At 41.0% G+C, this 26,770-nt stretch overlaps 1 protein-coding gene across 1 annotated transcript; it reads left to right on the forward strand.

Annotated features, from left to right (window-relative positions):
- Positions 1–1,877: 1,877 nt before the first annotated feature.
- On the forward strand, positions 1,878–26,294 carry LOC132988014 (serine/threonine-protein kinase TAO1-like). Its single transcript, XM_061055079.1, has 21 exons — positions 1,878–2,023; positions 11,781–12,039; positions 12,210–12,281; positions 13,396–13,497; positions 13,580–13,625; positions 14,197–14,293; positions 14,407–14,520; positions 14,914–15,005; positions 15,199–15,292; positions 15,523–15,604; positions 17,215–17,382; positions 17,616–17,822; positions 18,701–18,835; positions 19,040–19,276; positions 19,458–19,586; positions 20,133–20,216; positions 20,341–20,460; positions 20,574–20,813; positions 20,920–21,132; positions 21,863–22,045; positions 22,357–26,294. The coding sequence occupies exons 2-21, from the start codon at positions 11,908–11,910 to the stop codon at positions 22,870–22,872; spliced, it is 3,063 nt and encodes a 1,020-aa protein (XP_060911062.1). The 5' UTR covers positions 1,878–2,023; positions 11,781–11,907; the 3' UTR covers positions 22,873–26,294.
- Positions 26,295–26,770: the final 476 nt, after the last annotated feature.

Raw genomic sequence — 26,770 nt, forward strand, 5'->3', positions numbered from 1 at the left:
AAAGTTCTAGTGCTGATGAAGATTACAGCCCACAGGGTCAATCAACGCACACGAGTACAAATGGTATAGAAATAGTGCTCGGAGGCTTCTACTGTCTACTGTAACATGATAGCACACATTCTTCTATAGAAGGCAGTTATAGCAGTCAAATCTGAAGTAGCACAGTCATTACACATGTTGAGCTAAAGGCTAAATACAATATATCTATGTGTATAGTAATGAGGATGTGTGTGTGTGTGTGTGAGAGAGAGAGAGAGAGTTTGTGGGACACACAGTTCTGCAGCCTATCCATCCATATCATTTGCTTCAGTATACTTGTGTGCCTGGATACAGACCACACAGGCAGGACCTGATTCCCATCATCATGACAACAGGGCTACCAGGCAACCAATCAAAGCCCTCTGAGCCCTGCTCTGTGAGCTGATTGGTCCCTCTGCCTGCAGCCTGTTCTGGAATGCCCATCTTTAACCTCTGTGCTGCCATGCACAGTGCATACATCCTTTATATTCTCTTGATGCAGATTACACCTACATGGCTAATCCTTTGAGATGTGGTGTCACGTTTGTACTGATGTTATAACAAGTTGTTTTTCTCACGCGAGTACGAGTCCATTAAAATGAACAGTATTTATATAAACATGAGATAAACAGAGGCCACAGCTGCACACATGGCTACTTGTATGCGCCCCTGATGTAAACAAAACATGATGTGTCACAAATGGAAATGTATCCGGCTATTTGGGCACTTGAGTGTTGAGGTGATAAACCTCCTTGAAAGTATGTATTGCATCACCAAGCATGTGGACTTGTCCACTATTCTGTTAAACCATTACATTAATACAACCAATGTAAGACTAAGTTGTACTATTTATCGGAGGAGTTGTAGCCTACAGATTAGATTTGTTTTTACACAGCTTCTAAGTACAAACTAATGGTTCCACCAGATGATGAAGATTTATTTTCCTGGTGCACAACAAAGACTGTTTACAATACTGAAAGATTGTGCTGTGGTTTAAACCCCCCTCCCACTCATGATACTATACAAGAACAAGATCAGGTGACCTGACAGTCAAATGCTATTGACCCCACTTGACATCTTGAGAAAATGTGTCATTGTGTGAGGATAAATAACACCCTTTTAGTCATTGCCTGTCACTTACAGGGAGGGTTATTTATAGTAGAAGTCAAGACTGCAACTGTTAATCAGGTTAGGAGCTCAGTGACAGAGAGCAGAAGGTCAAATAAACACACACAGGAGGTGAAGAGAGAAATGTCCAACACTTGGTTACTCTCCAGTGTTTAATTCCTGTGTTGACACTGCATGGTTCCCTCCATCCAGACCACACACACCTATGCTTGCAGTTGTTGCATGGTTAGCCTACAGCAAAGCTCCCCCAAACTCTGAGATAAGGGGGGGGCACAGCATTTGACCCAGTAGGATACACCTGGACAGCAGCAGCAGCAGCAGCAACAACAACAGGAGGAGGACTCTCCAAAAAAAAAAGAAAAAAAAAGAAAGAAACTGCCCTCGCCCCAGTTAAAGACGACTGTACTGCTCTGACTTTAGTGTCACTCGATGCATTTGCTCCCTGATTCCTCAACCATGAAAAGGGAGGTGATTCTCCCCGCCGCCATTTTTCGGGAAACTGCCGATTGAAAAAGAGAAACTTTGCTAGCTCCTTGTCTCACGTTAGCAGCTAGCTTGCTAGTAGCCTGTTAGTTTAGTTAGGAGAGGACAGTCGTCAAATCAGGTTCCGCTGGCATCACGTTCATGTATATTATCCATGCATCCAGCGAGCATGCGTGTAGAGAACAACGGTGAACGAATAAGCTAGTTGTAGTCTGTATACTGGGGGCAATATTGTCCTCAGACTGGCGACTTTGCAGTGCTAACTTATCAGCTATAACGACTTCACACTTTGATTTCTCTGGATTGCCCTCGTCTGAGATTTTTTTTTTAGCGTCGGGCTCCTCAAGTCACTTCTCCGTGGCTACAGCCCACTGAGGACTCGGTGTTTAACCCGGTGAGTTGAGCTGATAACTTCAGCGTTGAAGCTTGTTTTTTTTTTTTACCAACATTATTAAAGCTTACGAGGCAGCTTCATAAATAGGTTGTTATTCGCCAGCTAACTTTTAAGTTGCTGTCACATCGACATATTTTTTTTTACACCGAACAACTTCAGTGAACTCTTCGTTTGCACAAGGGTGTTGTGTGTTTTTTTTTGTAATGTCAATGCACGACTAGAGAGCTACATGGTGAATGATTTGGTTTTTGTTGTAGACACATTGCTTTACTCAAGCGTTAGCTGGCTATACTAGCTTGCTAATCCGCTTTATGCAACTACAGTGCCACTCCCTCATTTCTGTTTTTTTTTTTTTGTCCGGTGTGGCTGTACGTTTATAACTCGGCGGCTTATGGATGTGTCTGTTTTCGGAAGTTTGCTCATCTGCGAGGGACACCATGAACCGCAATACTGTCTGAGAAGCTTAGCTGTGTGACTGGTAGGTAGGTGACATTGGTGAAGTCTCTTGTGTCTGTCGTACGTAAACCGTGCCATTGTGTTTACAAGCAGCATTAGTGAAGGGTAGTCTGTCAAACCGTGGTGATAATCATTGTGTAAGCGACATGATGCACAGCTCTGATGGATGTTTTTTTTTTTGTGTGCACTGACGTGAGTTCGCATTCCTCAGTTTTTCTGTGTTGATATTGCGTAACAGCAGCTATCTCTCAGCAAAGCTACTCTTCTGCTCTTCGCCCTTTTTAACTTATGCATGACTGTGGATCAGCCAAACAATGATTTTAAACTAACACTATGAATATGTTTAAATCGCTACAACTTCACCAGGACGCTGCGCTCTGTCTGGTGTCATGTGTTAGCTTTGATGTCTAGGTTTTGTTTTCTGGCTCAGAAACACCAAAACACCTACACATGATGTACCTTGCATGTACCATTTATAACGGTTCTGTCAAATGTGCTCTGCAGCAGGAGCAGCCCACCTATCGTTGTTGGTGTTTTTAGGACGTGATGAACACAGTGTCCATGTTATAAATGCAGCCAATAGGCTAGATCTGAAATGCAAGTACGACTTGTCCTTTCACTCTGATCTTACAGATCTCTGCTAGGCTGCACACCCCCGCTCACCTTTATTTTCTGTAACCTATGCTGATATTAACACCTGTCATATGTTCAGTTATGTAGCCGCGATGAGAACAAACGTGTGTTCACAGCTCCCATTCTTTACTTTCAAGGAGTGACTGCTTGCTGATGATGAGAGGTATGCAGTCTGTGTTTACTGTGAGCATCTTGATGCAAAAAAAAAGCCAACGTAAAGTTGTGTGCTCTTTTGTGTCGGTGTTATATCAGGGGGTCTGGATATGGGCTGCTACTGCATAATGGATTTAAGTGTCTCCCAGGAAAAATGGATTAGACACTGGAGCAAAGCCTTCTCCTCTTGCTAAAGTCTACATCTAAGTCAGTCAGTGACTGTCAGCCACTGCAGAACAAGTGCTGGTTCAACAATATGATCCAATGCAGTACCGCCACCATAACTTCATCTATTGATTAGAAATATGCAATGGATCTTATTTATGTTTTCAATCTCATTTCTACTGTCCTTTTGATTATATTAATTTTCTCATGAATCCCAATTGTCCACATGTTTCGCCTTTGTTCACCAACCTGACTGAAGCCGCTTTAACATACGCATTCCCGAAAATCTTAGAAAAAAATCAGACAGATTACCTTGCAATCCTTCTTTGTTGCCTGTTCACACATGCACCTGGAAGACAGTCCCTGTCTGATGTAAATGGCATCTCAGGAGGCAAGACATGACATGGAAGTGTCAGCTGAAGCAACAGATTCTGGCGCTGTAATGAATTTATTCAGTGCTGTGTAGTTCGACACAATCACAATGTTACAAAAAGAGTGGAGAAGAACATACTGGCGACAGAAAATAATAAGCAATTACATAATGTGCATGGAGATTGCACCAGTTAATGCATTCTATGGTCGTGCACCAGTTGCAGGATAGAAACTTCACCACCCTTTTCACTCTGACTTGTGGTGGATTTTCCATAATATCTATTTCTGCATGATCACATCAGTGCACCCTGACTTGATGAAAAAAAAAATTGAGGGGGCTGTGGGGGTCAAAGTCAGAGAGAAAAATATGGCTGTTGGAAGTTCACACATGCAGCCCAACCTGAACATTTCTGGAAGATTTCATGGGTTTTGTGCTAATGTGAAAGCACCACAACAGTGACAGCATCTTCATATTAATAGCAGTTTAAAAAGTGATGTAAGAAACCCAGGGTCCGCTTCTTTGAGATGCGTTGCCAAGCATCTGCTGAGGATCTTTGATTGAGAGTGAAAACATTTAGTAACCACCATATTTGATGAGTCAGACTGAGAGCATGAAGATGTATCAGGAAAGAGGAGCATAAAAAAATATTTCTTCTTTCAGTCAATTGACAGATGACTCAAAGTATAAAGTCATTTAAAATCATCCCAGTTGTGAAGGTCTGCCTTTTTTTTTTTTTTAAGTAAATGGATGCATCATGCACATGAAAGCTTCAATCACTTGATCTTCATCAGGTGCTGCTGTCTCAAATTTCAATCATCTTTGGAGATGAACCGATGCTTTAAACAATCTGAATGATTCTGTCTCATGTGCATTCACTCACTATGCTGTGATTGTTGATGCTTATGACATTTATCCTAACAGGCAAAGTGCAAATGGAGATCATGTGAGGGAAATAGGATGTTTTCAAATCCTCTTAGTGTTTGGTCTCTCCATTCCGCTCCTCTGCCACCGTCATTTCTATAGCAGTATCACAAATCGGGACGTGTTGTTGTTGACATGGGTTAGCTAGAGAGCTTTCACTTCCTCCCCTCAGTCAAAACCACAATCTGTAATCAGTCTTGGAAGCAGGAGCAGGAGCATGGTCACCCCACCCTCCTTCTAAGAGGATAGAAACATAGTGTGATAGCTATTTTCAACAACAGTGCACATGTAGGTCATGAAATTAAACATGCAAAGTCTGGGACATGTGCACATTTTTACAGACGTTCCGAGTAGAGGAAATATTTGATGTTTAGCATTTCCGTCTGGCTGATAGCATTGAATAAGATGTATCAGCTCAGTGTGTTCCTTCTCTGAATAATTTAGCAATACAGCATTTAGCATCTTACTGAAGGAAATGTAAAAGTCTTATGTATCAAGTAGCATATTTTGTCTTTAGAGCAAGAGCATGTGCAAAATGTAGCTGTGGCTAGTAAAAGTAAGACCTGGGATTGTCTGCTTAAGGCAAAAATGGTCACATGGCAGTCTGGTTAATTATCGGAATGATTTTTTTTTTTTAGACTTGTTTTTATTGATTTAAACTCATAAGAGAACGGCTGTAATGAGCTTTTCCTGAGATCTTTTGGATATATTTCTGGCAGTCTTTCTCTGCGTTTTGAAAGTCCAGCAGACAGTATAGGATTTCTCTGGGTTGCTCTCTTCTGCAGCTGACCATGCGCTGTGAGGAGAATTTCACTATCAGGATCAATACACTATTTGATTATTTATTGTCCCACTCCATTTCTCTTTCTCTCATCCTCTCTGTAATATCCCTCCACAGCGTTGTGTAGTGGTTGCCTCTTCATTAGGCTTCTTTCTTTCATGAGGTGGTTTTTACAGGAGAGTGAAATCAGAAAATATGGTCAATGAGAATCCCTTTTCTTGAACACACAAAAAAAGGACTCATTTGTATTCATTTTTTGAACACACTGTTCTAACTTATAAGCTGTGTGTGCTCATGAAGTCCAGTCCATAATTTCTAGATTCAGTCTTTAAGCTTACACCACCATGTGTTTTTTTTTGTGTGCAAAATTCTATTTGTAGCCAGAACTTCCACCACCAGATACGTGTGCATTGCCCGTCCACTCCGGTCCGTTACGGCTCTGTGCACCCTCATACGTCAACACCCACAGGCTGCCGTCAGCTGAAGTGCAGAGACAAAGGAATTCCCGCGGTATTTTAAAGATTCACTTGCGACGTCACAAGATAATATGTTGTATAAAACCATTTAAAACACAAAAAACACACATGTAGTCATTGTTCTGAACTGTCAAAACGGAGTGTTTTATTCTGAAAATAAACCAGAGGTTATATCGGTGTCTGACTTCCCATCCCGCTCGATCTTTCCTGTGGTAAATTGATGTGCCGTGCTCCGGCATCCGGCAAAAATAGAAGAAGCGGAGCCAGTGGAAGCACACACATTGAATAAAATGAAAATCTATCTGCTCCGCTGCTGTAACGGAGCAGAGACGGACCGAACATGCATCTGGTGGAATTTGCCCGTTACTGTCCTCTCATCCAGAACTCTTTCTTAGTGATTTTTTGTCAGTTTGTTATTATTTGAGTTGTCCTTCCCTGCTAGTATAGATTACTAAAGCACGGTGACAGAACAGGTCCAGGGACACAAGGGGTCAGGGGGAACTTAGACCAGAGAGTCTCTTTAAAGTAGGGATAGATGATGTAGGAAAAACTGACATTTAGAGATTGTTAATGTTGTATTTTTTTACACAAATTATACACAAGATTAAATTGGCCCCTTCTTTCATCGTAGCGTTGCCTTTAGCCTGTATTTTACACGCAGGGGACAAACAGACTCTGCCTGCACAGTGGCTAGTTCTCTGACTACTGAAGTGATATCAGACTGGTTTTTGTTGTAGATTATTCATGGCAACGAGAAAATAAACACAAAAGTGGAGGCGTGACGTGCTAAGCAACAACTTGACTGACATCGCACATCCTGCAGACTATTTCCACGTGCCCGTATAATCGCGATGGTAAAACAACATATGGCTATTTGACTTCAACCCTACTTTTATTTTGAAATAAACTGAGGACCTTCTGGTAGATCGAAAGTTACGACATTAACTTAACCACGGAAAAAGAAACCCGTTTAAGGATCAAAAACTAAATGAAAACAGCTAGTAGGAACAAAGTGAAATGATTGACGTGATTAGGTGAGTATTACTTTTGACTCGTCAACTGAGCTGTCAGAGAGTTTTTTAAAAGTGAAATGAGACATTCAAAGATGCAGCAGTGGAGGCTTATCCACTGTGTGTTTAAAGGGACAAAAATAGCATGCGATTAATCATGATTAAAAAATGTAATAGATGAATTGAAGATTTTAATTAAGTGCGATTAACTAGTTAATGCTGAGCCCTTGTTTGTGTTATTGGTTCCCTGCTCTTCTTTTTCCTGCGATGAGAGTTCAACTTGTGTTCTTTTTGAAAGATAAAATAATTGTTCTTTTTATATTGTAAAGGATGTCATGATCACAAAGGAAACAAAGTGATGCGTGAATGACAGGATGTAATACTTTACACTCAGGGGCACTGGTTGACAACAGGCAAGGCAGGCAACTGCTAGGGGCCCCAGACCATTGGGGGGGCCCCAGAGGGCTGACAAACTTTGGACCAAAGCAGCAACCCAAAATTAGCAAATTTTGCAATGACAGTAAGAAACCTCCTGTAAGGGGGCCACATCTTGTTGCCCTGCTGAGCGCTAGTCGGAGGGCCCCTGAAATAACTTTTGCCTAGGGCTCCCAACAAACCCTAGAATCGCCACTGTTTGGACTGCTAATGGAAAACACGGTCATTTCCTACAGTTATCAGCAACATCCTCCTGAGATGCCGAACATTTAGCAGATTTAATACCACTGTTATAAGAGGGCTAACATGGATGTCTTTAGTTTGTCTACAGTGTATAATCAGCTAATCATTTATGTAATAACTTTCCTTTTACTAACCTAGCTTGTGATTTTATGTGAGTGAATCAATGTGCTGAATCAAGTAGAGTAATGAGGAGGAAGTACAGTCACGTTAGGTTCAGAAATCTCTTGGTTATAGCTCTTTCATAAAGGCCAAAACGCTTTGAGAGCGGAGGTCTACTGACATAATTTTGTTGGTGCTGCTGATGTTCAGGCTCTGTCAATGCATCAGGCTATTTTTGGTGCGGGGACAGTCCGTATTGTCTGTGCCTGGAAATTAATCATTTAGAGTACAGCAGTGATTTTACTTTGTCAACATTACACTCAAGCCTTTTCTGCCTTTCACACAAAAAAAACCACCCAAACCTCAAGCCATTGTTCATGAATGATTAATGGTCTCAAATATGAGGAGGGGTCTGTCAATAAACTCAATGTCAGATATTTAAATGTTAACCTTTGATTTAACTGAACAGATTTTTTTTTTTACAAATGTTGTATTATCATAAAATGTCTGAAATTGTTATAAAGATGAAACAAGTCATATTTCATTAAGTTGATTTTGGTCTCTCTGTTGCTGTTGAGAAATGTTTTGTTAGTCAAGTTTCAACACATAAAGAAAACTTTCTTGACTAGCCTAACACTAATGTTCTCCGTTCACTGCTTTTAAAGTCAGATTGACTTTTCTTTGTGTGGGTTTTTGTACACTTTTGACCAGTTCAGCTTTTTCTCTTTCCAAAAACTCTGCCAGCATTCTCTTCTTTTGATCTGTTCTTCCACAAAGTAGACACCTAAGATCATTGTCCTGCTAGAAAATTAGTAATTTTAGAGAAAATTCAGGTTTTTACAGGAATAGCTTTCATTAACTCAGTGTAAGAGAAACGTTCGTACACCTGAACAAGGGCTGCACGATGGACCTACTTATTGAATTCATTTTGACAGAACGAACCCTTGAAATTCTACTAGGTGGAAATTATTGTTTTTGCATCAAATAAATGAATGTTCTTGGGGTGCAAAAGGTCTAGCTGTTAGGTCGTGCCACATATACGGAGGCTCTAGTCTTCAAGTGGTCGGCCCGAGTTCCAGTCCGGCCTGTGGCTCCTTTTCCTGCAAGTCATTCCCCTCTCTCTCTCTCCCTGGTTTCCAACTCAATCCACTGTGTTATCCAATGAAGGGAAAATAAATCTTGAAAAATTATAAAATCAATAAACAACAGCATCTTTTTTAACTTCATGTAGCCCATGGGCATATTGCAATTTCAACATTTTAATCAACTGTGCAGCATTACACCTAAACATGAAGTGTTCCCTTAACTGTACAGTTCCCTTAACCTGTCCTGCTTTCTGCATTGAACTCGGATCCTAGGCCCTCGTTCCCTCGAACAGTCAACTTTTGGTGTGGTTGGAAACATTTAGCAGCCAAGTGTTATGCACTACAGTGCTTATCTAATAATGCTGCAAGCATTATGACAGAATTAGACAAGATGTGAATCACTCTTTGTTCAGTAAAACCAGATTAAAAGAAAACAGACTGGATCTCTGTTAGTGTGACTGAAGTTTGTTCCCAGCAGCACTTGTAAGCTTCTCTCTACTAAGATATGTTTGTTTTACTTGAGAGCTGTGTCTCAGTGAAATACTTTTTTCCCCGAGTGTTTTTCTCGGTCAGCTGGCTGGCTTTTTGAGCGAGACAAACCTTGTGACATTTAGTTATCAGTGGAGTTTTTGGTACACCAGGAGTTGCTGATAACTGTCACTGGCTCGGTTAGAGTTGATGTTTTCTAAAGATAAGCTAAAAGAAGAACCAGTAAATTGAACCTCTGACCATTTATATGACCATAAAGGTAAAAAGGTGTGGTGTTAGGAAAGGGAACGGTTCACCCACCAGTTCCATATTGTCTGAAGACAAGGTCAAGATAAAGGTTTAAAAATGTGAGAGATACTTTAAGGCAGCATGCTGATGGTTGTCTTTTTGTGTACCTCTTGTTTGGAACTAATGCAGATCTTGAAAGTGTTTGATCCCTGGAACACTCACTTTCAGTGGAATAGTATTTTCACAACTCTTTATGTTTATTAAAGCAAAATTGTGTTACCTTAATAAATAAACGAATAAGAACTATGTCCCCGAACCCCCCAAATGCTGAAGCAGAGCCACTCACTTAGTAACCAACAGACCAGCCAGGTAACACTGGGCTGCTTCCAGGTGTGAATGTCTAACCTGCATATGATCAAGCTTAAGCTGAACATCGTCAGGGGGTTAAATGCATTAAGCCAGAATGTCACATGTATCTCATCCTGACAAAATAAGAGTATATTCAGGATCATTGGGCCTTGGTGTCTAATTGAGTAACTGTGAGTCCGTTATTGACCTAAAACACTACAATGAAAAAAAAAAAAACAGGCGATCAAAACCTAAAACCAAGTGATGACAGTACATCTCAGCAGTGCTACTTATACATTACCAAATGCAGGTAGTTCACAGATACTGCGTAGTCGCATGAAACCTGATATAACACACTGTCTCTAGAGCAAATCCTGAGGAAAAACCTCAACAGGGTCATAGATTTTAGCAGAGTGAACTGAGCTCAGTGTGCACATCATGAGTCTGGTTACACACGCGCGCGCACACACATACACACACACAAGGGGAACAATTTAATGTATAATCTCCCCAAAAGATTAATAATGTTTTAATAGTTGCACAAATCTGATCTCTTACTTGAATTAGACTCAGAACTCAGCAATTCTGTTTGTTGTGCATGTGGAGGAGGCTTCACAGTGACATAGCACAGCACAGAAAACAATCAAAGAAAAAGTTGCCAAGTCACCAAAATACAACAGCACCAACTAATTTACAAGACAACAGCATCAAGTACGTCTACATTAAAGAACAGAGGTCCAATAACATTCAGAATATGTACAGCACAGACATAATGAACATTAATTCCCTACAGAGCATGTGTGATTGTCAAAATGGCAAACTTTTTGTTGGCCAAATTCACCATTTTAACCCATGAAGTTAAGTCTGTGTGGGGAACACCAGTATATGACTCTTAACATGCATGTTACATTAATGAAGAAGGGGAAAAAATGATTAATCACATTTAGAGTTCTCTGTCAAATCTAACCCCAGGTCCTCTAATTGATCATCCAATGAGGCTCACTCCTCATTCCTGTTGGTCGCCTCGTAGCACTGGACATGAAATCAATTCGTAAGCTGGGATATTTACATTACCCAGTCGTTCCAGTTGCTTGAACATTTGCAGTAATTGCTGAGGCAGTCTGAACTGATGCACTTGTGATGACTCTGCAATTGGTAGATTCTATCATGGTCAGCACTTGAAGGTGTGACTAGTGGCTAAAGGCAATGTTTTCAAAATACTTAAGGAGCTCCTGGCTTCCTTTGAAAAAACTTTGCTCCTTCTTTAGGTGGTTTGATTTTAAATCCCACCAAGTAAGTCAATATTTCTTACATGTGTGTTTTTTTTTGCCAATTGTGTTATATCTTGTGGATAGGGGTATTTGTGTAGATCAACATATAGGATGTTTGGTGAGCATAGATGAATAGTGTTCTAGGTAACAAGGATACTATAAACTGTAAGCTTTATGCCTAACTTTTAACGTCTGGAATTGGCAAAACAAATGTATGTTCATATAGGGGTTTGACTGGATAAAGGTGCAAACCTAGATGAGATTTTGTGAGGCAAGACTAATGTTTGCAGAGGTTTCTTTTCATGTCAAGTCTGAACTTTTTCTGGGTGTGCAGGTAGCCTAGTGGTTAGTTTGCATGCCCTGTGTGCGGAGGCTATAGCCCTCCAAGAGGGCAGCCCGGGCTCATTTCCCGAATGTCATTCCCCACTCTCTCTCCCTGATTTCCAACTCTATCCACTGCCCTCCCTCTACAACAAAGGCACAAAAAAGACCCCCAAAAAACATTGGGAAATGTCATATTTTGGAAAATCAAGATATTTGTACCTTATCTGTAACACTTCTGTCTTTCTGTCTTTGCTTGTCCCGTCTCAGGTGCTCATGTGCTGGTTCCTTAGGCCCATCCACTACTGCAGATGAATCTTCAGCTGCTTTGGCATTGCTCAGCACCCAGATAGTCCCTTCCCCTTTGCGTGGGTGATAAGGGACTACATTAACCAGGATGCCCTCCTCTGTAAGGGCAGGCAGTCTGAAGGATCCGGAGGTGGCAGAGCTTTTCTTCAAAGAAGACCCAGAGAAGCTTTATTCTGACCTCCGAGAGATCGGCCATGGCAGCTTCGGCGCTGTCTACTTCGTATGTGTTCACGTTGAATTGTAAAATAAAGAAATGCGCTTGAACTTATCTTTTAAAAGAAACTAAAGTAAAAGTCTGTGGATAAATGAATGATTTGATCAAATTTGTTAAAAAAAGATGTAATGTTTTTTTGTGCACTTAACATGTGTGTTATCTGTTGTGTCTCCCAGGCACGGGATGTGCGCACCAATGAGGTGGTGGCAATTAAAAAGATGTCCTACAGTGGCAAACAGTCCAATGAGGTGAGACCAGAATTATGTTTGTGTTAGTAAAACATTTTTTAAACGGAATAGGAAAAACACACATGAGCTTGTTTGGAAAAAGTAATTTAAAAATGATTGAATTTAAAATGCTTCAAGTCATCCTATACAATATTTTGTTTAGGTGTGCACTTGAATTAACTCAAATGTGTCCAACAAAATCAAAACCCTGAGATATGTTTCGTTTTTTAAGTAATGTTACGCTCTAACAAAAACAGGTGTTATCTTTAAAATGCAAAGTCCTCTTGTGGAAGAAATACACCATGTTCATTTAAATAGACCTTTCTTATTGAAGATATAAAGAAACTATGAATGTTTTTAACCCACGGCCTCTGTTTGTGTGCAACAAACCTGCAGTGAAGGATCTTGAGGCCTTCATATGGGCCTGTGTCCACAGACAGCGCTTTTTGCACCGGCAGCGTCCAAAACCTCAGTTTCACAGTGCTTCTTACTGGCGCTCATTGTTGCTAGGTTACATAAATTGACTTCTTCTTCCCTCTGTCGTAATTGTTATGTCAGTTTTATTAGCTCCATGTGTTTAATATTTTCCTTTATTCAAGGAAATATCACCAAGAAAACATGAGAACAAAGTATAGGAATATTGTCCTCAGAGTGCGGCGACAAAAAACATCTTGCGCAGAGGGCGCTGAGCACTGAACAAACTACTGTACTTTAGTTTTGTAGTAAAAATAGGTGCCGCCAGCGCAGAAAGCGCCGTCTGTGGACACAGGCCCTATATCAATTATTAGCAACAGTTCATAAATGCTAACATCATCCATTAATATTTACTTTACATATTTAAAATCTGAACATGACAGCCAGAGAAAACAAAGAACCTACTTCCCCACAAAGCAGAATTCAGTTACTCATCTTCATTTCAGTGAGTCTGACTTTGTGGTGTCATCATTGTCTTCCCTTTATGTTCACTTTCACTGCTGTTGTCCCAGATGTAGTTTACTCTGCTCATGATTTCAGATTAGCTCTAATCAGATTACACATAATCTGTGAAGAGAGCCACCTTGCCCCTTGTTTACACTGACAGCAATCTTGTGCCTAATCACACACGCTCACTGTCATCCTGTTTTTCCCCTCACAGAAATGGCAGGACATCATAAAGGAGGTGAAGTTTCTCCAGAGGATCCGACACCCGAACAGTATAGAGTACAAAGGTTGTTACCTCCGCGAACACACAGCATGGGTAAGTCAGCTGTTTACATTTTACACAAGTGACAGATTGTCTAAATGAAGTTACATTAATTATTATTTTCTATATAACACAGCTCGTGATGGAGTACTGTCTTGGTTCAGCTTCTGATCTGCTTGAAGGTGAGCCTGTGTCTCGTGTCAAACAAAGACTGTATAGAAGGAGTGGACTAAAACATTTAAAAGATTTTGAAAAAAGCAAGCTCCTTAGAATGTCATAATAGTATAAAGAAAATGTTTTCTACCTTTCTGGCAACTTGTCAAGGTAGCCAGGCATGAAGCATGGCATAAATATCTATTTTGTGATAATGATTTAAAATGAAAATCAAGCTGTATTGCGCAACACCTGAGACCATGAAACCATGAACTTATCAGGAAAGCATTTACTGAGGTAATTTACCAAGTGAGAGATAGGCTCTCTTTCCTATGAACTGATGCAGTATGCAATCAGACCTCTCCTGCAGCCAGTCTGCTTCCCCCTGCTGGCAGCTAGAAAGAATGCAGGTTAAGGGTTTCACTGTTGAAACCCTGAGGGTACATCAACTTCTTATCATGTCATCGGTGTCAAACATATTTGACCCTCCTCAAAGAGAGGAGGTGACTGTCTAGCCTCAAAGAAAAAGAAACGTGAACTACTTTGTGACCTCTCCAGCTTAGTGTCATTCCTGCTCCATGTTTGTGTTCCCTCTTTTAGTTCATAAAAAACCTCTACAAGAAGTAGAGATTGCTGCCATAACACATGGTGCTCTGCAGGGGTTGGCCTACCTTCATTCCCACAACATGATCCACAGGTGAGAAAAGCTTAGAATAAACACTACATCTCCCACATGCCCCCCTGCTCTCTCCCTCTCCTCTCTCTCTTTCAAACACAAACCAACATATGGTTTCTCTCTCTCTCTTATAGGGATGTGAAGGCAGGTAACATTCTGCTGACGGAGCCGGGGCTGGTCAAACTGGCAGACTTCGGCTCTGCCTCCATCGCCTCGCCTGCCAACTCCTTTGTAGGAACGCCATATTGGTGAGCGAGCACTGAAAAAGAAAGCGTAGCTGAATGAAATGCTGACTTTATGAGAAGCCTCCAAATGAGCTTCATAAAATGGCATTGATTCAAAGATTGGACTAAAAATATTTACACATTTCTATTAAAAAGTTGTGTGATGATGTATTTAGATCCTCTGTCTTTAGCTGTTATGATGTTATTTATGTTGGCGAGAAACTGCTTAAAATCATAAAATATGCACTTATTACATTTTAAGGATTAAATTGACAATGATGCGAGGTACCATCACCTGTGTTGAGCACGTAAAGAGACAATGGTGACTGTGTATCATTGAGTAAGATGTCTCTTTTTATAAGAAACAAACTTTTGTTCTTTCTCTGCCCCCTTCTCCTTCTCCACCTCTTCTTTCAGGATGGCACCGGAGGTGATTCTAGCTATGGATGAGGGTCAATATGATGGGAAGGTGGATATCTGGTCCTTAGGGATTACCTGTATAGAATTAGGTGGGTGACAGTACATGTGTATATATAATAATATAATAATGAAATGTACTTTGCTGTGATCGTTGCCTAACTGATGGACTGAACTTTAATACAAAGACAAATCCGGGTGGCTGCATTAATGAGAGTCATGCTCTTTGACTATCATTGATGTTTGGGTTAACTCAGTAATGAGTATGAATTGTTTGTCTTTCAGCGGAGAGGAAGCCTCCCTTGTTTAACATGAATGCAATGAGTGCCTTATACCACATAGCGCAGAATGAAAGCCCTACACTGCAATCCAGTGAATGGTGAGTTGACACACACACACACACACACACACACACCAGAATTGTTTTTATTTGCATGAGAATACAAATACGTAAGATACTTTTGTACCTATACCTGTACCTTGTAGCTCTTCTTTTCAAAACATCGTTGTAATTATGCTCCCTGTGTTGCACCTTCAATAATATTTGGTTGTTGTAGACTTCTGGTCTCTGTCTTGTTTTGACACTTTGTCGTACGATCTCTCTTTCAGGACGGATTACTTTAGAAACTTTATCGAATCTTGCCTTCAGAAAATCCCCCAGGACAGGCCACATTCGGATGACATGCTGGGTGTAAGTGCATGCACACACAGTCCACATGTGATGCAGGGTCAGTGTGTTAAGATGGGAGACTGACAAAGCCCTCTGGTGATAAATCTCTCTCTAATGTTTGCTCTCTGCTCTGTTCTGTTCCCCATAAGCTTCTATTTTCATTCACTAATCCTCTCCTTCCGGATTCATGCACACACACACACACACACACACACACACACACACACACACACACGCAGAACATGTAGACACACAAGTACACACAAAGCTCGGTTTGGGTAGAAAAAAACACAGATGTAATTACTGTAGTGACGTGACTTCAGTGTCCATGGTTAAGTAACTGAGCAGCTGTCACTTAGCCCGCTAATGGACTCACCATTGCTAATGGAATTTGTCCTTTGGGTATGGTAGCACTCCACTCTATATATCTTTTTTAAATGTCAAGTTTCAAAACAACACATGTTCTTCAATAAAATGAAGAGTTGTTGTTCACGTTAACTGCATCTAATTGTTATCTCAAAGTGCTCTTATGGTTAAGAACCAAAACACAAAAACAATTATACACACAGAAAAATGTACTGATAGCTTACTCATAGAAGTGTTCCGTTTTCTGTAATCAAACATCGTTTTAAAGGTGTTAGCACATCCAACTGTCTCATGAAGTAGACGGCAAACTATCCAATGAAAAGAAAACATTCCACAAACTACTCTTGCTCTGTATCACCAATTTTTGATGTTTTCAATATGATTGAGCATTAAAATCCTTTATCGTGAAGCACTTTGTGATGTCTGCTCTTGAAAGATGCTGTATAAATAAACTTAACTTACTTACTAAAATAAAAAAAATTAGAATAAATTGATGGCAGCATTTGTTAAGAGCACACAAGTCCAATCAATCAGCATATTATATTAGCAACACTAGCATCTACCAGACCAAATCTACAACACACTAGATACAGTTCCAGTTTTTATAGATTCCTGAACTCAATGCAGAACCATATAGCAGGTGACTTCAGAGTACACAGGCAAAGCTTCACTAAAAAGAAAATTCAGGATTGAAAATAATTCATACGTCAGCCAAACAGTACCATTTAAAAAAAAAAAAAAAATAATAAAATAAAATAAATAAACACTGAGAAATCATACAATTTACATTTTGCATCTGAAGCCATCAGTCTGTACCTCAGTAGTTTGCCACACCGAGGTACACACCAAATCTTTTGATGCACTACAAACTAATTGACAAAACATCATAGAGGCTAACAAAACGATAGCAGTATTAAATAAAACAGCTTTATAAACAGGAACTATCAGTGAGAGGCTGTCTTACCTCCATACTGGCCTTTCTTTCTGCAGCTTCCTGTATGAACCAACCAGCACCTCGTAGATCAAATTCAGGACCGAATATTTAAAGCATTTAAGCATCGAATTCTTAATTTTTGAACACTGTGCTAATCATGAGGGTACTTTCTTTAGATATAACATTTAACAATCTGTAAGTTGTAAGTTAAAATGATTTGTTTTCTGCCTGATTCTGCATCTCACAATGTCAAAACCTTTCTGGTGTTCATTTCCTGTCAAACTGTGAGTGCTCTTTTCTTAATGGTTTGTCTTTTTTATCTCTCAATCAGCATGCATTTCTTCAGCGTGAACGTCCAGACTCGGTGCTGATGGATCTCATTCAGAGGACCAAGGATGCAGTACGAGAGCTGGACAACTTGCAGTACCGTAAGATGAAGAAGATCCTCCTCCAGGAGGCCCACAACGGACCCACAGCAGAGACCCAGGATGGAGAGGAGGTTTGCAGAAGTTTATAGTTCAAAGAATCAGATTTATGGAGGATATTTTAGCACAGAAAAACATATGCAATTGTCATGGAATTGGACCAAGGAGAGAAAATAACCCAGCATGCATTGGTTTGTATGCATGTCTCTTTGTGTGTTTTGTTCCTTCTCTTGTTCCCTCTCGCTCTCTCTCTCCCTCCCTCCCCCCCTGTCTCTTTCTATATCTGCTCCTCCCGCCGTCCCTGCAGGAGCTGGAGCCGGGCGGAGGTCGAACAGGAACAGTGAACAGTGTGGGCAGTAATCAGTCCATCCCCAGCATGTCCATCAGCGCCAGCTCACAGAGCAGCTCTGTCAACAGTCTGAACGAAGCAGCGCAGGACAGCCGCAGTGAGCTGGACCTGATGGAGGGAGACCACACGGTCATGTCCAACAGCTCCGTCATACACCTCAAACCGGTGGGTGAAGTGACTCAGACATTCACATGTTGCTTTTTCCACCACAGTCTGGGAAATGTAGTTTCAAATGATTGTTCTGACTGAACCATACTACACTTAATGTCAAATTATTTCAGCCTCTTTTTTATCAAATGTGACAACTTGTGGTCATTCTATATCTTAAATGTCAACAGATTGATATAATTTAAAAAACTAAATGAATGGACTACTTCTTCAATGTAATTCAATCAGTGCATTTTCACACAAAAACAGTTATTTTAGATGTCAAGAATAGTGCAAAATGTCTGTGATGACTACCCAGGGCCCGCATCTTTTTTTACTCTTCTTTTACCTAAAAAGTCAAAGTCAAACTTCAATGTTTAGTCTTTGTGTTCAAATAATACTTCACAGATGCAATAAGTCAGATTTTAGAAGCTGAAATGAGTGAATGCTTTTAAGTTATATTTTTTTTCATAACTAAAAAATCTGTCCACAATTCATAGGTTGACCAAATTTCAATTCATCTAAATAATCGAATGTTTAGGTTTATCCTGACTGATTGCAGAATCAAAAGATGATAGATGTTATGTTGGGATCATCTCTTTCCATCTGTGGACTATGCTTCTCACCATGTCAGTCTTTTAGGGACCTGACTTTGTCTATGACTTCTACAAAACCAGAACATGTCGATTGATTCAAATTAAAAGAAAACAGTTAAGACAACAGTTATCAGTTTGCTTTCCAAAGTGTTGATAAAGGCTTTCTGATTCTCCTCTGTCCTGTCTTGTCCTCTTGAGCTCTCTATCTCTATCCCCTCTATGCCTATAATGTTTCTTTTGTTACTGATGTGTAATGTGAAACCCTGTAACTAAACAATTTGTTAATTCTGCTGTCTCCAGGAGGAAGAGGAGAGTTTCTCTGAGGAGCAGGCAGCCACCAGCGAACCCTCTGAGCCTCAGCCGACACCAGCTCAGGCACCAAGGAAGCACTACCGTAACAGAGAGCACTTTGCCACCATCCGCACGGCGTCACTCGTGAGAACACAACTTCTGTCTCCTCCATGACACTCCCTTACTCATTCCATTTTATTAGTAGTTGTTTTACAGAAAGGGTCAGATTATTTGTGCTTCATGTTTTGACCAGAAGACTGTGAAAAGTTCTATACATTTAACCATCCCCCCCCCCATTTTTTCATACATATCTGAGTCTGAATGGACTGTGCTGATTCTCTTCTGCAGGTAACCCGTGAGATGCAGGAACACGAGCAGGACTCTGAGCTGCGGGAGCAGATGTCGGGGTACAAACGCATGAGACGGCAGCATCAGAAGCACCTGATGGGGCTGGAGAACAAGCTGAAAGGAGAGATGGACGAGCACAGGCTGAGGCTGGACAAGGAGCTGGAGGGTCAGAGGAACAACTTTACCCAGGAGATGGAGAAGCTTCTCAAGAAACACCAGGCGGCCCTGGACAAGGACGTATGTGGAGAAAGAATTCAGGAAAAAAATCAACAACAAAATATTGATTCTGAGATGACATACAGTGATTTACTGTGCCTGTATTAACTTAGAGTAGGACTGACATGTACTGTTATCAGTTTTTATGCGTTTTTCCTCAATTGAAGTACATGTTGTTACTGTCTTTACTTAACCTTTTTAGTTGAAGACATTTAGCAACGATGAGAAGAAGTTCCAGCAGCACATCCAGGTTCAGCAGAAGAAGGAGCTCAGCAGCTTCCTGGAGTCCCAGAAGCGAGAGTATAAACTACGCAAGGAGCAGCTTAAAGAGGTAATGCTCTTCTGTTGTAAACACATCTCCAACACAATCCCTTTTGTATCAGAAACATATCATCCAATTAAGTGTTTTTTTCTGAGCATTTTTTTGTTTGGAATATGTGAAAACACTAATTATATTAATTTTCATCAATTGATTTGACCATAAGCAGCAGAAAGAACATGAAGAAGTGCAGCAAATTGTCTCTTGACTGATTGACTGGAGCTAAAAAACTTTTGGTGTGTTTGCCTGAAAAAAACAAAAACGGATTCAATCATTCAGTTTTCAAAAATATTTTTTTCTCAATTGACGGATCAATCAATTGATTCAGCTCATCTCAACATTATCTCAGACATCATACATGAAAGAAAGAGCTTGAAGCTTCAGTGTGTCAAATGTTACTTTCAGTTTAATTACCAAAACGATATATAAAATAGAAGCACTCGTTCTATAGATTCTGTGTTTTTAAATGTCAACATGCTGACAAACTGTTGTATTTTATAAGCCAAGAAACAACGGTGCCCGTGTATGATGAAAATAAAATGCACTTTATTTTGAAAGGAACTGAGTGAGAACCAGTCGACTCCCAAAAAAGAGAAGCAAGAGTGGCTGTCCAAGCAGAAAGAGAACATCCAACACTTCCAGGTCAGAGTATTCCCACACAGAAGGCGCCAAGATCAAATGCTGATACAACACAGAGCTTGATATCTGTCGTCTTCTGTCAGAGTTTGGATGAGTTATTGTTATGCAACATTGTGTCACATCCCAGGCAGAGGAGGAGGCTAACCTGCTGAGGAGACAGAGGCAGTACCTGGAGCTGGAGTGTCGGCGGTTCAAACGCAGGATCCTTATTGCCAGACACAATGTGGAGCAGGATCTGGCCAGAGAGGTATCTTTATGCACAGAGATAATCAGCCACCAGCATCTACTACTTTAAAGTAAGATTTCTTCTGCTTGACTGCTGTCACCCAACATTTTCTACTCTCTTTTTTTTTCTTCCAGGAGCTGAACAAACGGCAGACACAGAAGGACCTGGAGCATGCCATGCTGCTCAGGCATCACGAATCGATGCAGGAGCTGGAGTTCAGGCACTTGGGGACGATTCAGAAGGCGAGGGCAGAGCTGATCAGAACCCAGCACCAGACTGAACTCACCAACCAGCTGGAGTACAACAAGAGGAGGGAGAGGGAGCTGAGGCGGAAGCATGTCATGGAGGTTCGACAGCAGCCCAAGAGCCTCAAGGTGCAGAGACACAGGAATGCAGATCTGTAACATACCCTACTACAGAGACTTCCAAACACTGAGCCCCTTCACTACTCATTTTGTGTCTTTACTTTGTCCTCTCCAGTCCAAGGAGCTCCAGATTAAGAAGCAGTTCCAGGAGACTTGTAAAACCCAGACCAGGCAGTACAAGGCCCTCAGGAACCACCTGCTGGAGACCACGCCCAAGTCTGAGCACAAGGCCGTGCTCAAGAGGCTGAAAGAGGAGCAAACCAGGAAGCTGGCCATCCTGGCTGAGCAGTACGACCACTCCATCAATGAAATGCTTTCCACGCAGGCTGTGAGTACCCTAAGAGAGGGTCTAAAAAGATTATGAGGCATTATTTCAGTAAGTTTATTTTTATTGTGTAATATAAATATGAAAATGTCCTCGTTCGGCCTGATCTATTTTTTAACTCACTTTAGATTAGCGCTGGGATTGTTTAGAGTTATGAGCACCAGTTTGAGTATGTTACTCAACGCAAAAACTTTCTTTTATATAGCAGCAGTTTAAAAACATACTCATTAAACTTGTTTTTCTTATCACTAAAATCTGGAAATGTGTGATTTAGGGATATGTAATCAAGACTGAGATTCAACCAAACATTTGAAATCTACTCTGTGAAAATCAAAGGTTTTTCCTATAAAACTTTATATCAGCATTTTTCGTATATTGCTCCTTTGCATGCCAAACAAAAGTTGTTTAATTAAGCAAAAATAAACCATTAAAAGTCGTCTGTAATTGTGTTAGAGGATGTCATAATGGTGATATATTAGTCAATCATTCTCAGTTGATGAACAATCAAGTCTAGTGGCACACATGAAAGTCAGTTAGTTTCTGTAGTTTTGTTTTTAAACATTAAATAAATCTGCAAGTCATTGACATCCAGCCAAAAACAAACCTCCGTCTTGCAGTCTATCCAGACCATTTACAAATTCACGAACAGCCTACAGGAGTATGTCTCCCAGAGAAAGATGTGTTATTTGTCTCTCTTTGACTTTTTCTGTCTCTTTTGCTCACGTGCCCTCAGCTGCGGTTGGACGAGGCTCAAGAAGGGGAGTGTCAGGTTCTGAGGATGCAGCTGCAGCAGGAGCTGGAGCTGCTCAACGCGTACCAGAGCAAGATCAAGATGCAGACAGACGCTCAGCATGACAAGGAGAGGAGGGATCTGGAGCAGAGGGTATCTCTGCGGAGGGCCCTGCTGGAGCAGAAAGTAAGAAAGATCGTAATCTCCCGTTGAGTGGGCATAACATGCACCCTTCTTATCGAGGCGTCTTAGTTTAAGAGTTGTGAATGTCTTGAGATGTTCTTTTTATAATTGTTTTTATAATTTAATTGCTGGAAAAATACGTCCTTGTCTTCCTCAAAAATATCAAGGATTAAGTTGAGTTGCTAAATTTTGTTCCTTTAACCAGAAACTTTAAAATCAGTTGCCCTCTTAGTAGTCAAATAGCAGAATTGTATTTTTTGCACTTTCAGTTAAAATGAATTTTAGTTCATTTGTCTGTGTGTTTACCTCCCCAGATTGAGGAGGAGATGCTAGCCCTACAGAACGAGCGTCTGGAGAGAATCCGCTCCCTGTTGGAGCGCCAGGCTCGAGAGATTGAAGCCTTTGACTCAGAGTCCATGCGCCTGGGCTTTAGCAACATGGTGCTCACAAACCTGGCCCCTGATTCCCAGGGAGGCTGGGGGGGAGGAGGTGGAGGAGGAGGCCAGGGGGCTCAGGGGGGAGGCCACTGGCCCGGAGGAGGAGGAGGAGGTGGTGGTGGTGGTGGCCACCACAGTCATCACCACCAGGGGGGCTCCAGCTCACAGCAGCCCTGGGGTCATCCCATGCTGGCCGGGGGCCCGCCTCCCTGGAGCCTCCACCACCCTGGAGGAGGGAGTCAGAGGGGGAGTGGAGCAGGCGCAGGAGGGGTGAGGAACAGCCCGCAGGCTATGAGGAGGACGTCAGCAGGGGGGAGGAATGAACAGGGCATGAGCAGGAGCGCCAGCATCACCTCTCAGATCTCCAACGGATCCCACCTGTCTTACACCTAGAACACACGCTTACCTTACCCACGACACGTTGGTTGTCTTCAAGTGAAATCGACACACGATCACACACCATGTATGCACCACACATGCTTCACTCACACTCGTTGTTGTTTCCAACAGTTAATCTTAAAAAAGTGTTAACACTGGATTTACCATCACCACTTTCAGTCTCTTCCATGAGTGCTAGCAGCAGTCTGTGGAAACCCAAAGGGCTTGAGGCCAAATCCCGGATAGCTGACAGCCATAGAAGGCATGCCACAGTGCAATAGTGTCATTTTTTACAGCAGCCTGCAATGCTTTTCCATGTGTATATATTTGCCATGTTAGTTCGTGTTGCCATAGACCCAGAGTAATGATTGTAACAACTACCAGAGGTTTGTAGTCCTTTGTTTGCAGTATGCTATTTTAAACGCAATAGCCCATTGAGGTGCATTATGGGAAAATATGCATTCAGTATGCTATTTTAAGAATGACATTAGATAGTGTGCCCTCTAGAGTTAAGCATATCATCTTTATTGAAGGAAAGTTTAATGACATTAATCTTAAAGTGAAATGTAACAGGAAGAGGAGAGGGCAGGTGGTGTTTAGGGCTCTGATGATTGAAGAGCAGAAGTCTAGAGAGTGAAAAAGAAAGAAGGTTGTTGTAAGTGAGTATCGTTGGGTATCATAATGTCAACATAAAGTCGCAGCGCAGAGATGGCTGACTACAATAATGGATACTTTTAAGACAAGTTTTCATTCCAGCCTGAATGACTTTTTTCAGAAGTATATCCTACAGTTGAGAGAAAATCTACCTAAAAAAACAATATAAAAAACACGTATGTCAATGCCAAAGATGCCAAAGGTATAAGTGCAGAGTTTGTCATCAATGCCAATAATCAAAGAGATTTTTTTCCAGAGATTCAGGTTGAGTCAGTAAATTGTGGCCAAATAGATGCATGCGTTGCAGAATCAAAAAAGAGCATACTCAGTGTAGTTGGCTCAGCTCTTGTGTTTCCACAGGTCTCTGCCCTTTCACTCTCACCCGTCCAATGGACGGCTAACCGAAGGAATACTGTACACCTATTAGTCCAGCACCCTCACTAAGGGGTGGGTTTAGCTTCCAGAAGCCCACATTTGCTTGAATGCTTTCAAAACTGGTGTTCTCCCGCCCCTCGTTTGCAGTCATTTCTTGGTCGAATTTGGTGATGTATCTGTTGGTGAAACTCTCTAACCATGCCTGTCCACCTACCTCGAGAATTCTCTAGTAGTGCTTTGCAACAGCAGGAGTTATGTGGCAATGTTTCTCACACACAGACACACAAACACACACACACACACACACAGACGTATATTAATATAAAAAAAATACGATTTTATTCCACAGGGAAGAGTTTGTCCCTTTAGACACTTGGATAATGAATGCATGTAAGTTGGTAAATTATGTGAAAAATGGGATATAGCACACTTAGCAGTAGTTAGCCTAGTTGGCTGTAAGTGAGCAACACAATCCGTGCGACAGTATCCATCTCAGCTAACTACAAATATCTGTGTGTGATGTTTTGATTTACAAAAGAGAATTTCATGGAGCCAGTGAACAGGAAGCAGAAAGAGCAGCTGCTCGCCCTCTGCTGGTAGGTGGCCTCTGTATGTGTCAGCTGATGGGCGGTGATGCTGTGATCTCCACTGCCATGTCCCTGCAACCTTCCTCCCTACTGACACCCCGCTCTGTCTCACCCCCGGTCGCTCCCCCATGTGGCGTTCTGACCAGTGATTCCCTCCTCCCCTCCAGCTTTGTGTCCTCCCCTTTGTGAGCACTGTGTGGTCATCGCCTCCTCCCTGATCGACATGGGAAGAGCTCTTCAAGTGAAAGTAAAGAAGTACAGAAAATATATTTATGTAATATTATATAAATCTATTGCAAAAGAAGGATTATAGTGAAATAGAGATTACGGTGGAAGTCTTATTGTGAAATGCAGAGATCGTGCATTATGAGTGTCAGAGGTGGAATGTACAGTAAACATGTTAATATTGTATATTTTGAAGTTGAAAATATGGACATCTAATCGACAAATCGGAGACAAATTAACCTGTTGTTATGCCGACACAGTGACATTGTTTTAGATCAGTGGTGCTCACAGGTAACGTTAGATTATCGGCCACTGGGTTTTCACAGTCTTCCTCGCAGCTGTGAATTCACAAACATGTTAAAGATATTCCTTTAACGAACAATAACTACACAACGTCGGTTTGGATTGCCTTGAGTAATGCAACAGTTTCTTGAATACTGAATGAGGACGATTTTTGCACATTTCAAATGTAGTTAAGTGTAGCCTCTGCTTTTGCACTGGCCATTACTGACGTTATGATAAAACATGATAAAGAAGAATCAATACGTCTATTTAGGTTTTTTTCATTGTTTTAAGAAGACCTTAGAAAAATATACAAAATCTAAAAAAAATATTTGGCTGCATTAACAATATTCAGCACACTTGGCAACCTGAAACTGTTTCTAAATTCTTGCACAAGAGTAAATAAGGATGTTTGACATTTACAAATGGTTCCTCTTAGGTGTTGTGGGGTCCACTATTTGGACTTTTATTTCTGATTTATGAAACCTTTGCCCCCCTGTGGTTTTACACACAAAGTCATCACACTTAACTCAAGTATTTGCCTTTATAAATCGTACCACCATGCACTCAGAACTTATACTCATCTGGATTTCATGGCCTAGTTCTGAAACAGAAAAGAAAAACACAGTATGTGGTGGTCTCACTTGTCTCTGCAGCCAGTATGAAGTTGTACCCCACATCTTTTATGAACCTGTTTTTCCAGTTTAGTTTTTTATTTCCTTTTATTTTAGAAAGGGTTATTTTATGTTCCAGATTATGTCTACAGAAGGCCAAACTTGTGGCAAATTTTATTCAAACCTTCTTCCTTGTTTACTAGAACAACCGGGTGTTTTGCAGGCAGTCGGGGCAGAGTCTAGCTTTAGACCTTGGTCACTTTGAACTGGATCAGTTGCACTGATTGCACAAGTGATTGACCAGATCAAAGAGTCTGCTGTGACCCCCCCCCTCCCCCCAAAGAGCTGCCATTGGCTGAAAGAAGGTGGGAGGCAGGGTCACATCTCTGTACAGTCAGTTTATCAGTATTCCCTTTCTCTTCCCTGTCATTTGGTGGATCTTGCTGTTTTATTCCTCTTAGTCCAGAGACCTGTATTAAACTGTATTAAATTGTATAGATTGTGAAAAAAAGATGAATGTCGCATAGCAGAAGAGAAAAAAGCTATTCCTTGCAGATGAAAAAGTGATTTAAAATGTATAAAATCAATTCAGAAACAAAGTTTAGGGGATAAATGTAATATTTTGTTTGTAATTACTATTTTTTGTTGGAAGAGGGCTACTGGATAAAGAATCATCTGTAATAAAGTAATTTTAATATTTCTACGTCCCATGCTGTTTTTTTTGTGACTAACATAGAAAATATATTTTTTTAAGCTAAGAAAAAAAAAGACCTAATCTGAAGCAAAAAGGTCTGAATTCATTATAATTTTGTCATAGATGTCTGAAGTATGTTAAAGGTCCCATATTATACTCCTGTTCAACAAGTTTCGGTAAGTCTCAGAGCTCCCCAAAACATGTCTGTGAAGTTTCTTGTTCTAAATCCACTATGATCCTGTATTTGATCATGCCTATAAGCCCCTCTATTTCAGCCCTGCTCAGAACAGACTGTTTCTGTGTCTGTAGCTTTAAATGCAAATGAGCTGTGTCTGACCTCGCCCCTCTCTGGAAGGTCTCTGGAAGGCTCAGGCTTTCTAGCTCCATGACTTATTGTTTACATTGAGAAGGCACATAGTGTTCAGAAAGCATGGTAAAGTGTATTTTGCACAATATGTGACCTTTAATAACAATGTTACTGA

This window comes from Labrus mixtus, chromosome 14, assembly GCF_963584025.1.
Source record: "Labrus mixtus chromosome 14, fLabMix1.1, whole genome shotgun sequence".
Lineage (NCBI taxonomy): Eukaryota > Metazoa > Chordata > Actinopteri > Labriformes > Labridae > Labrus > Labrus mixtus.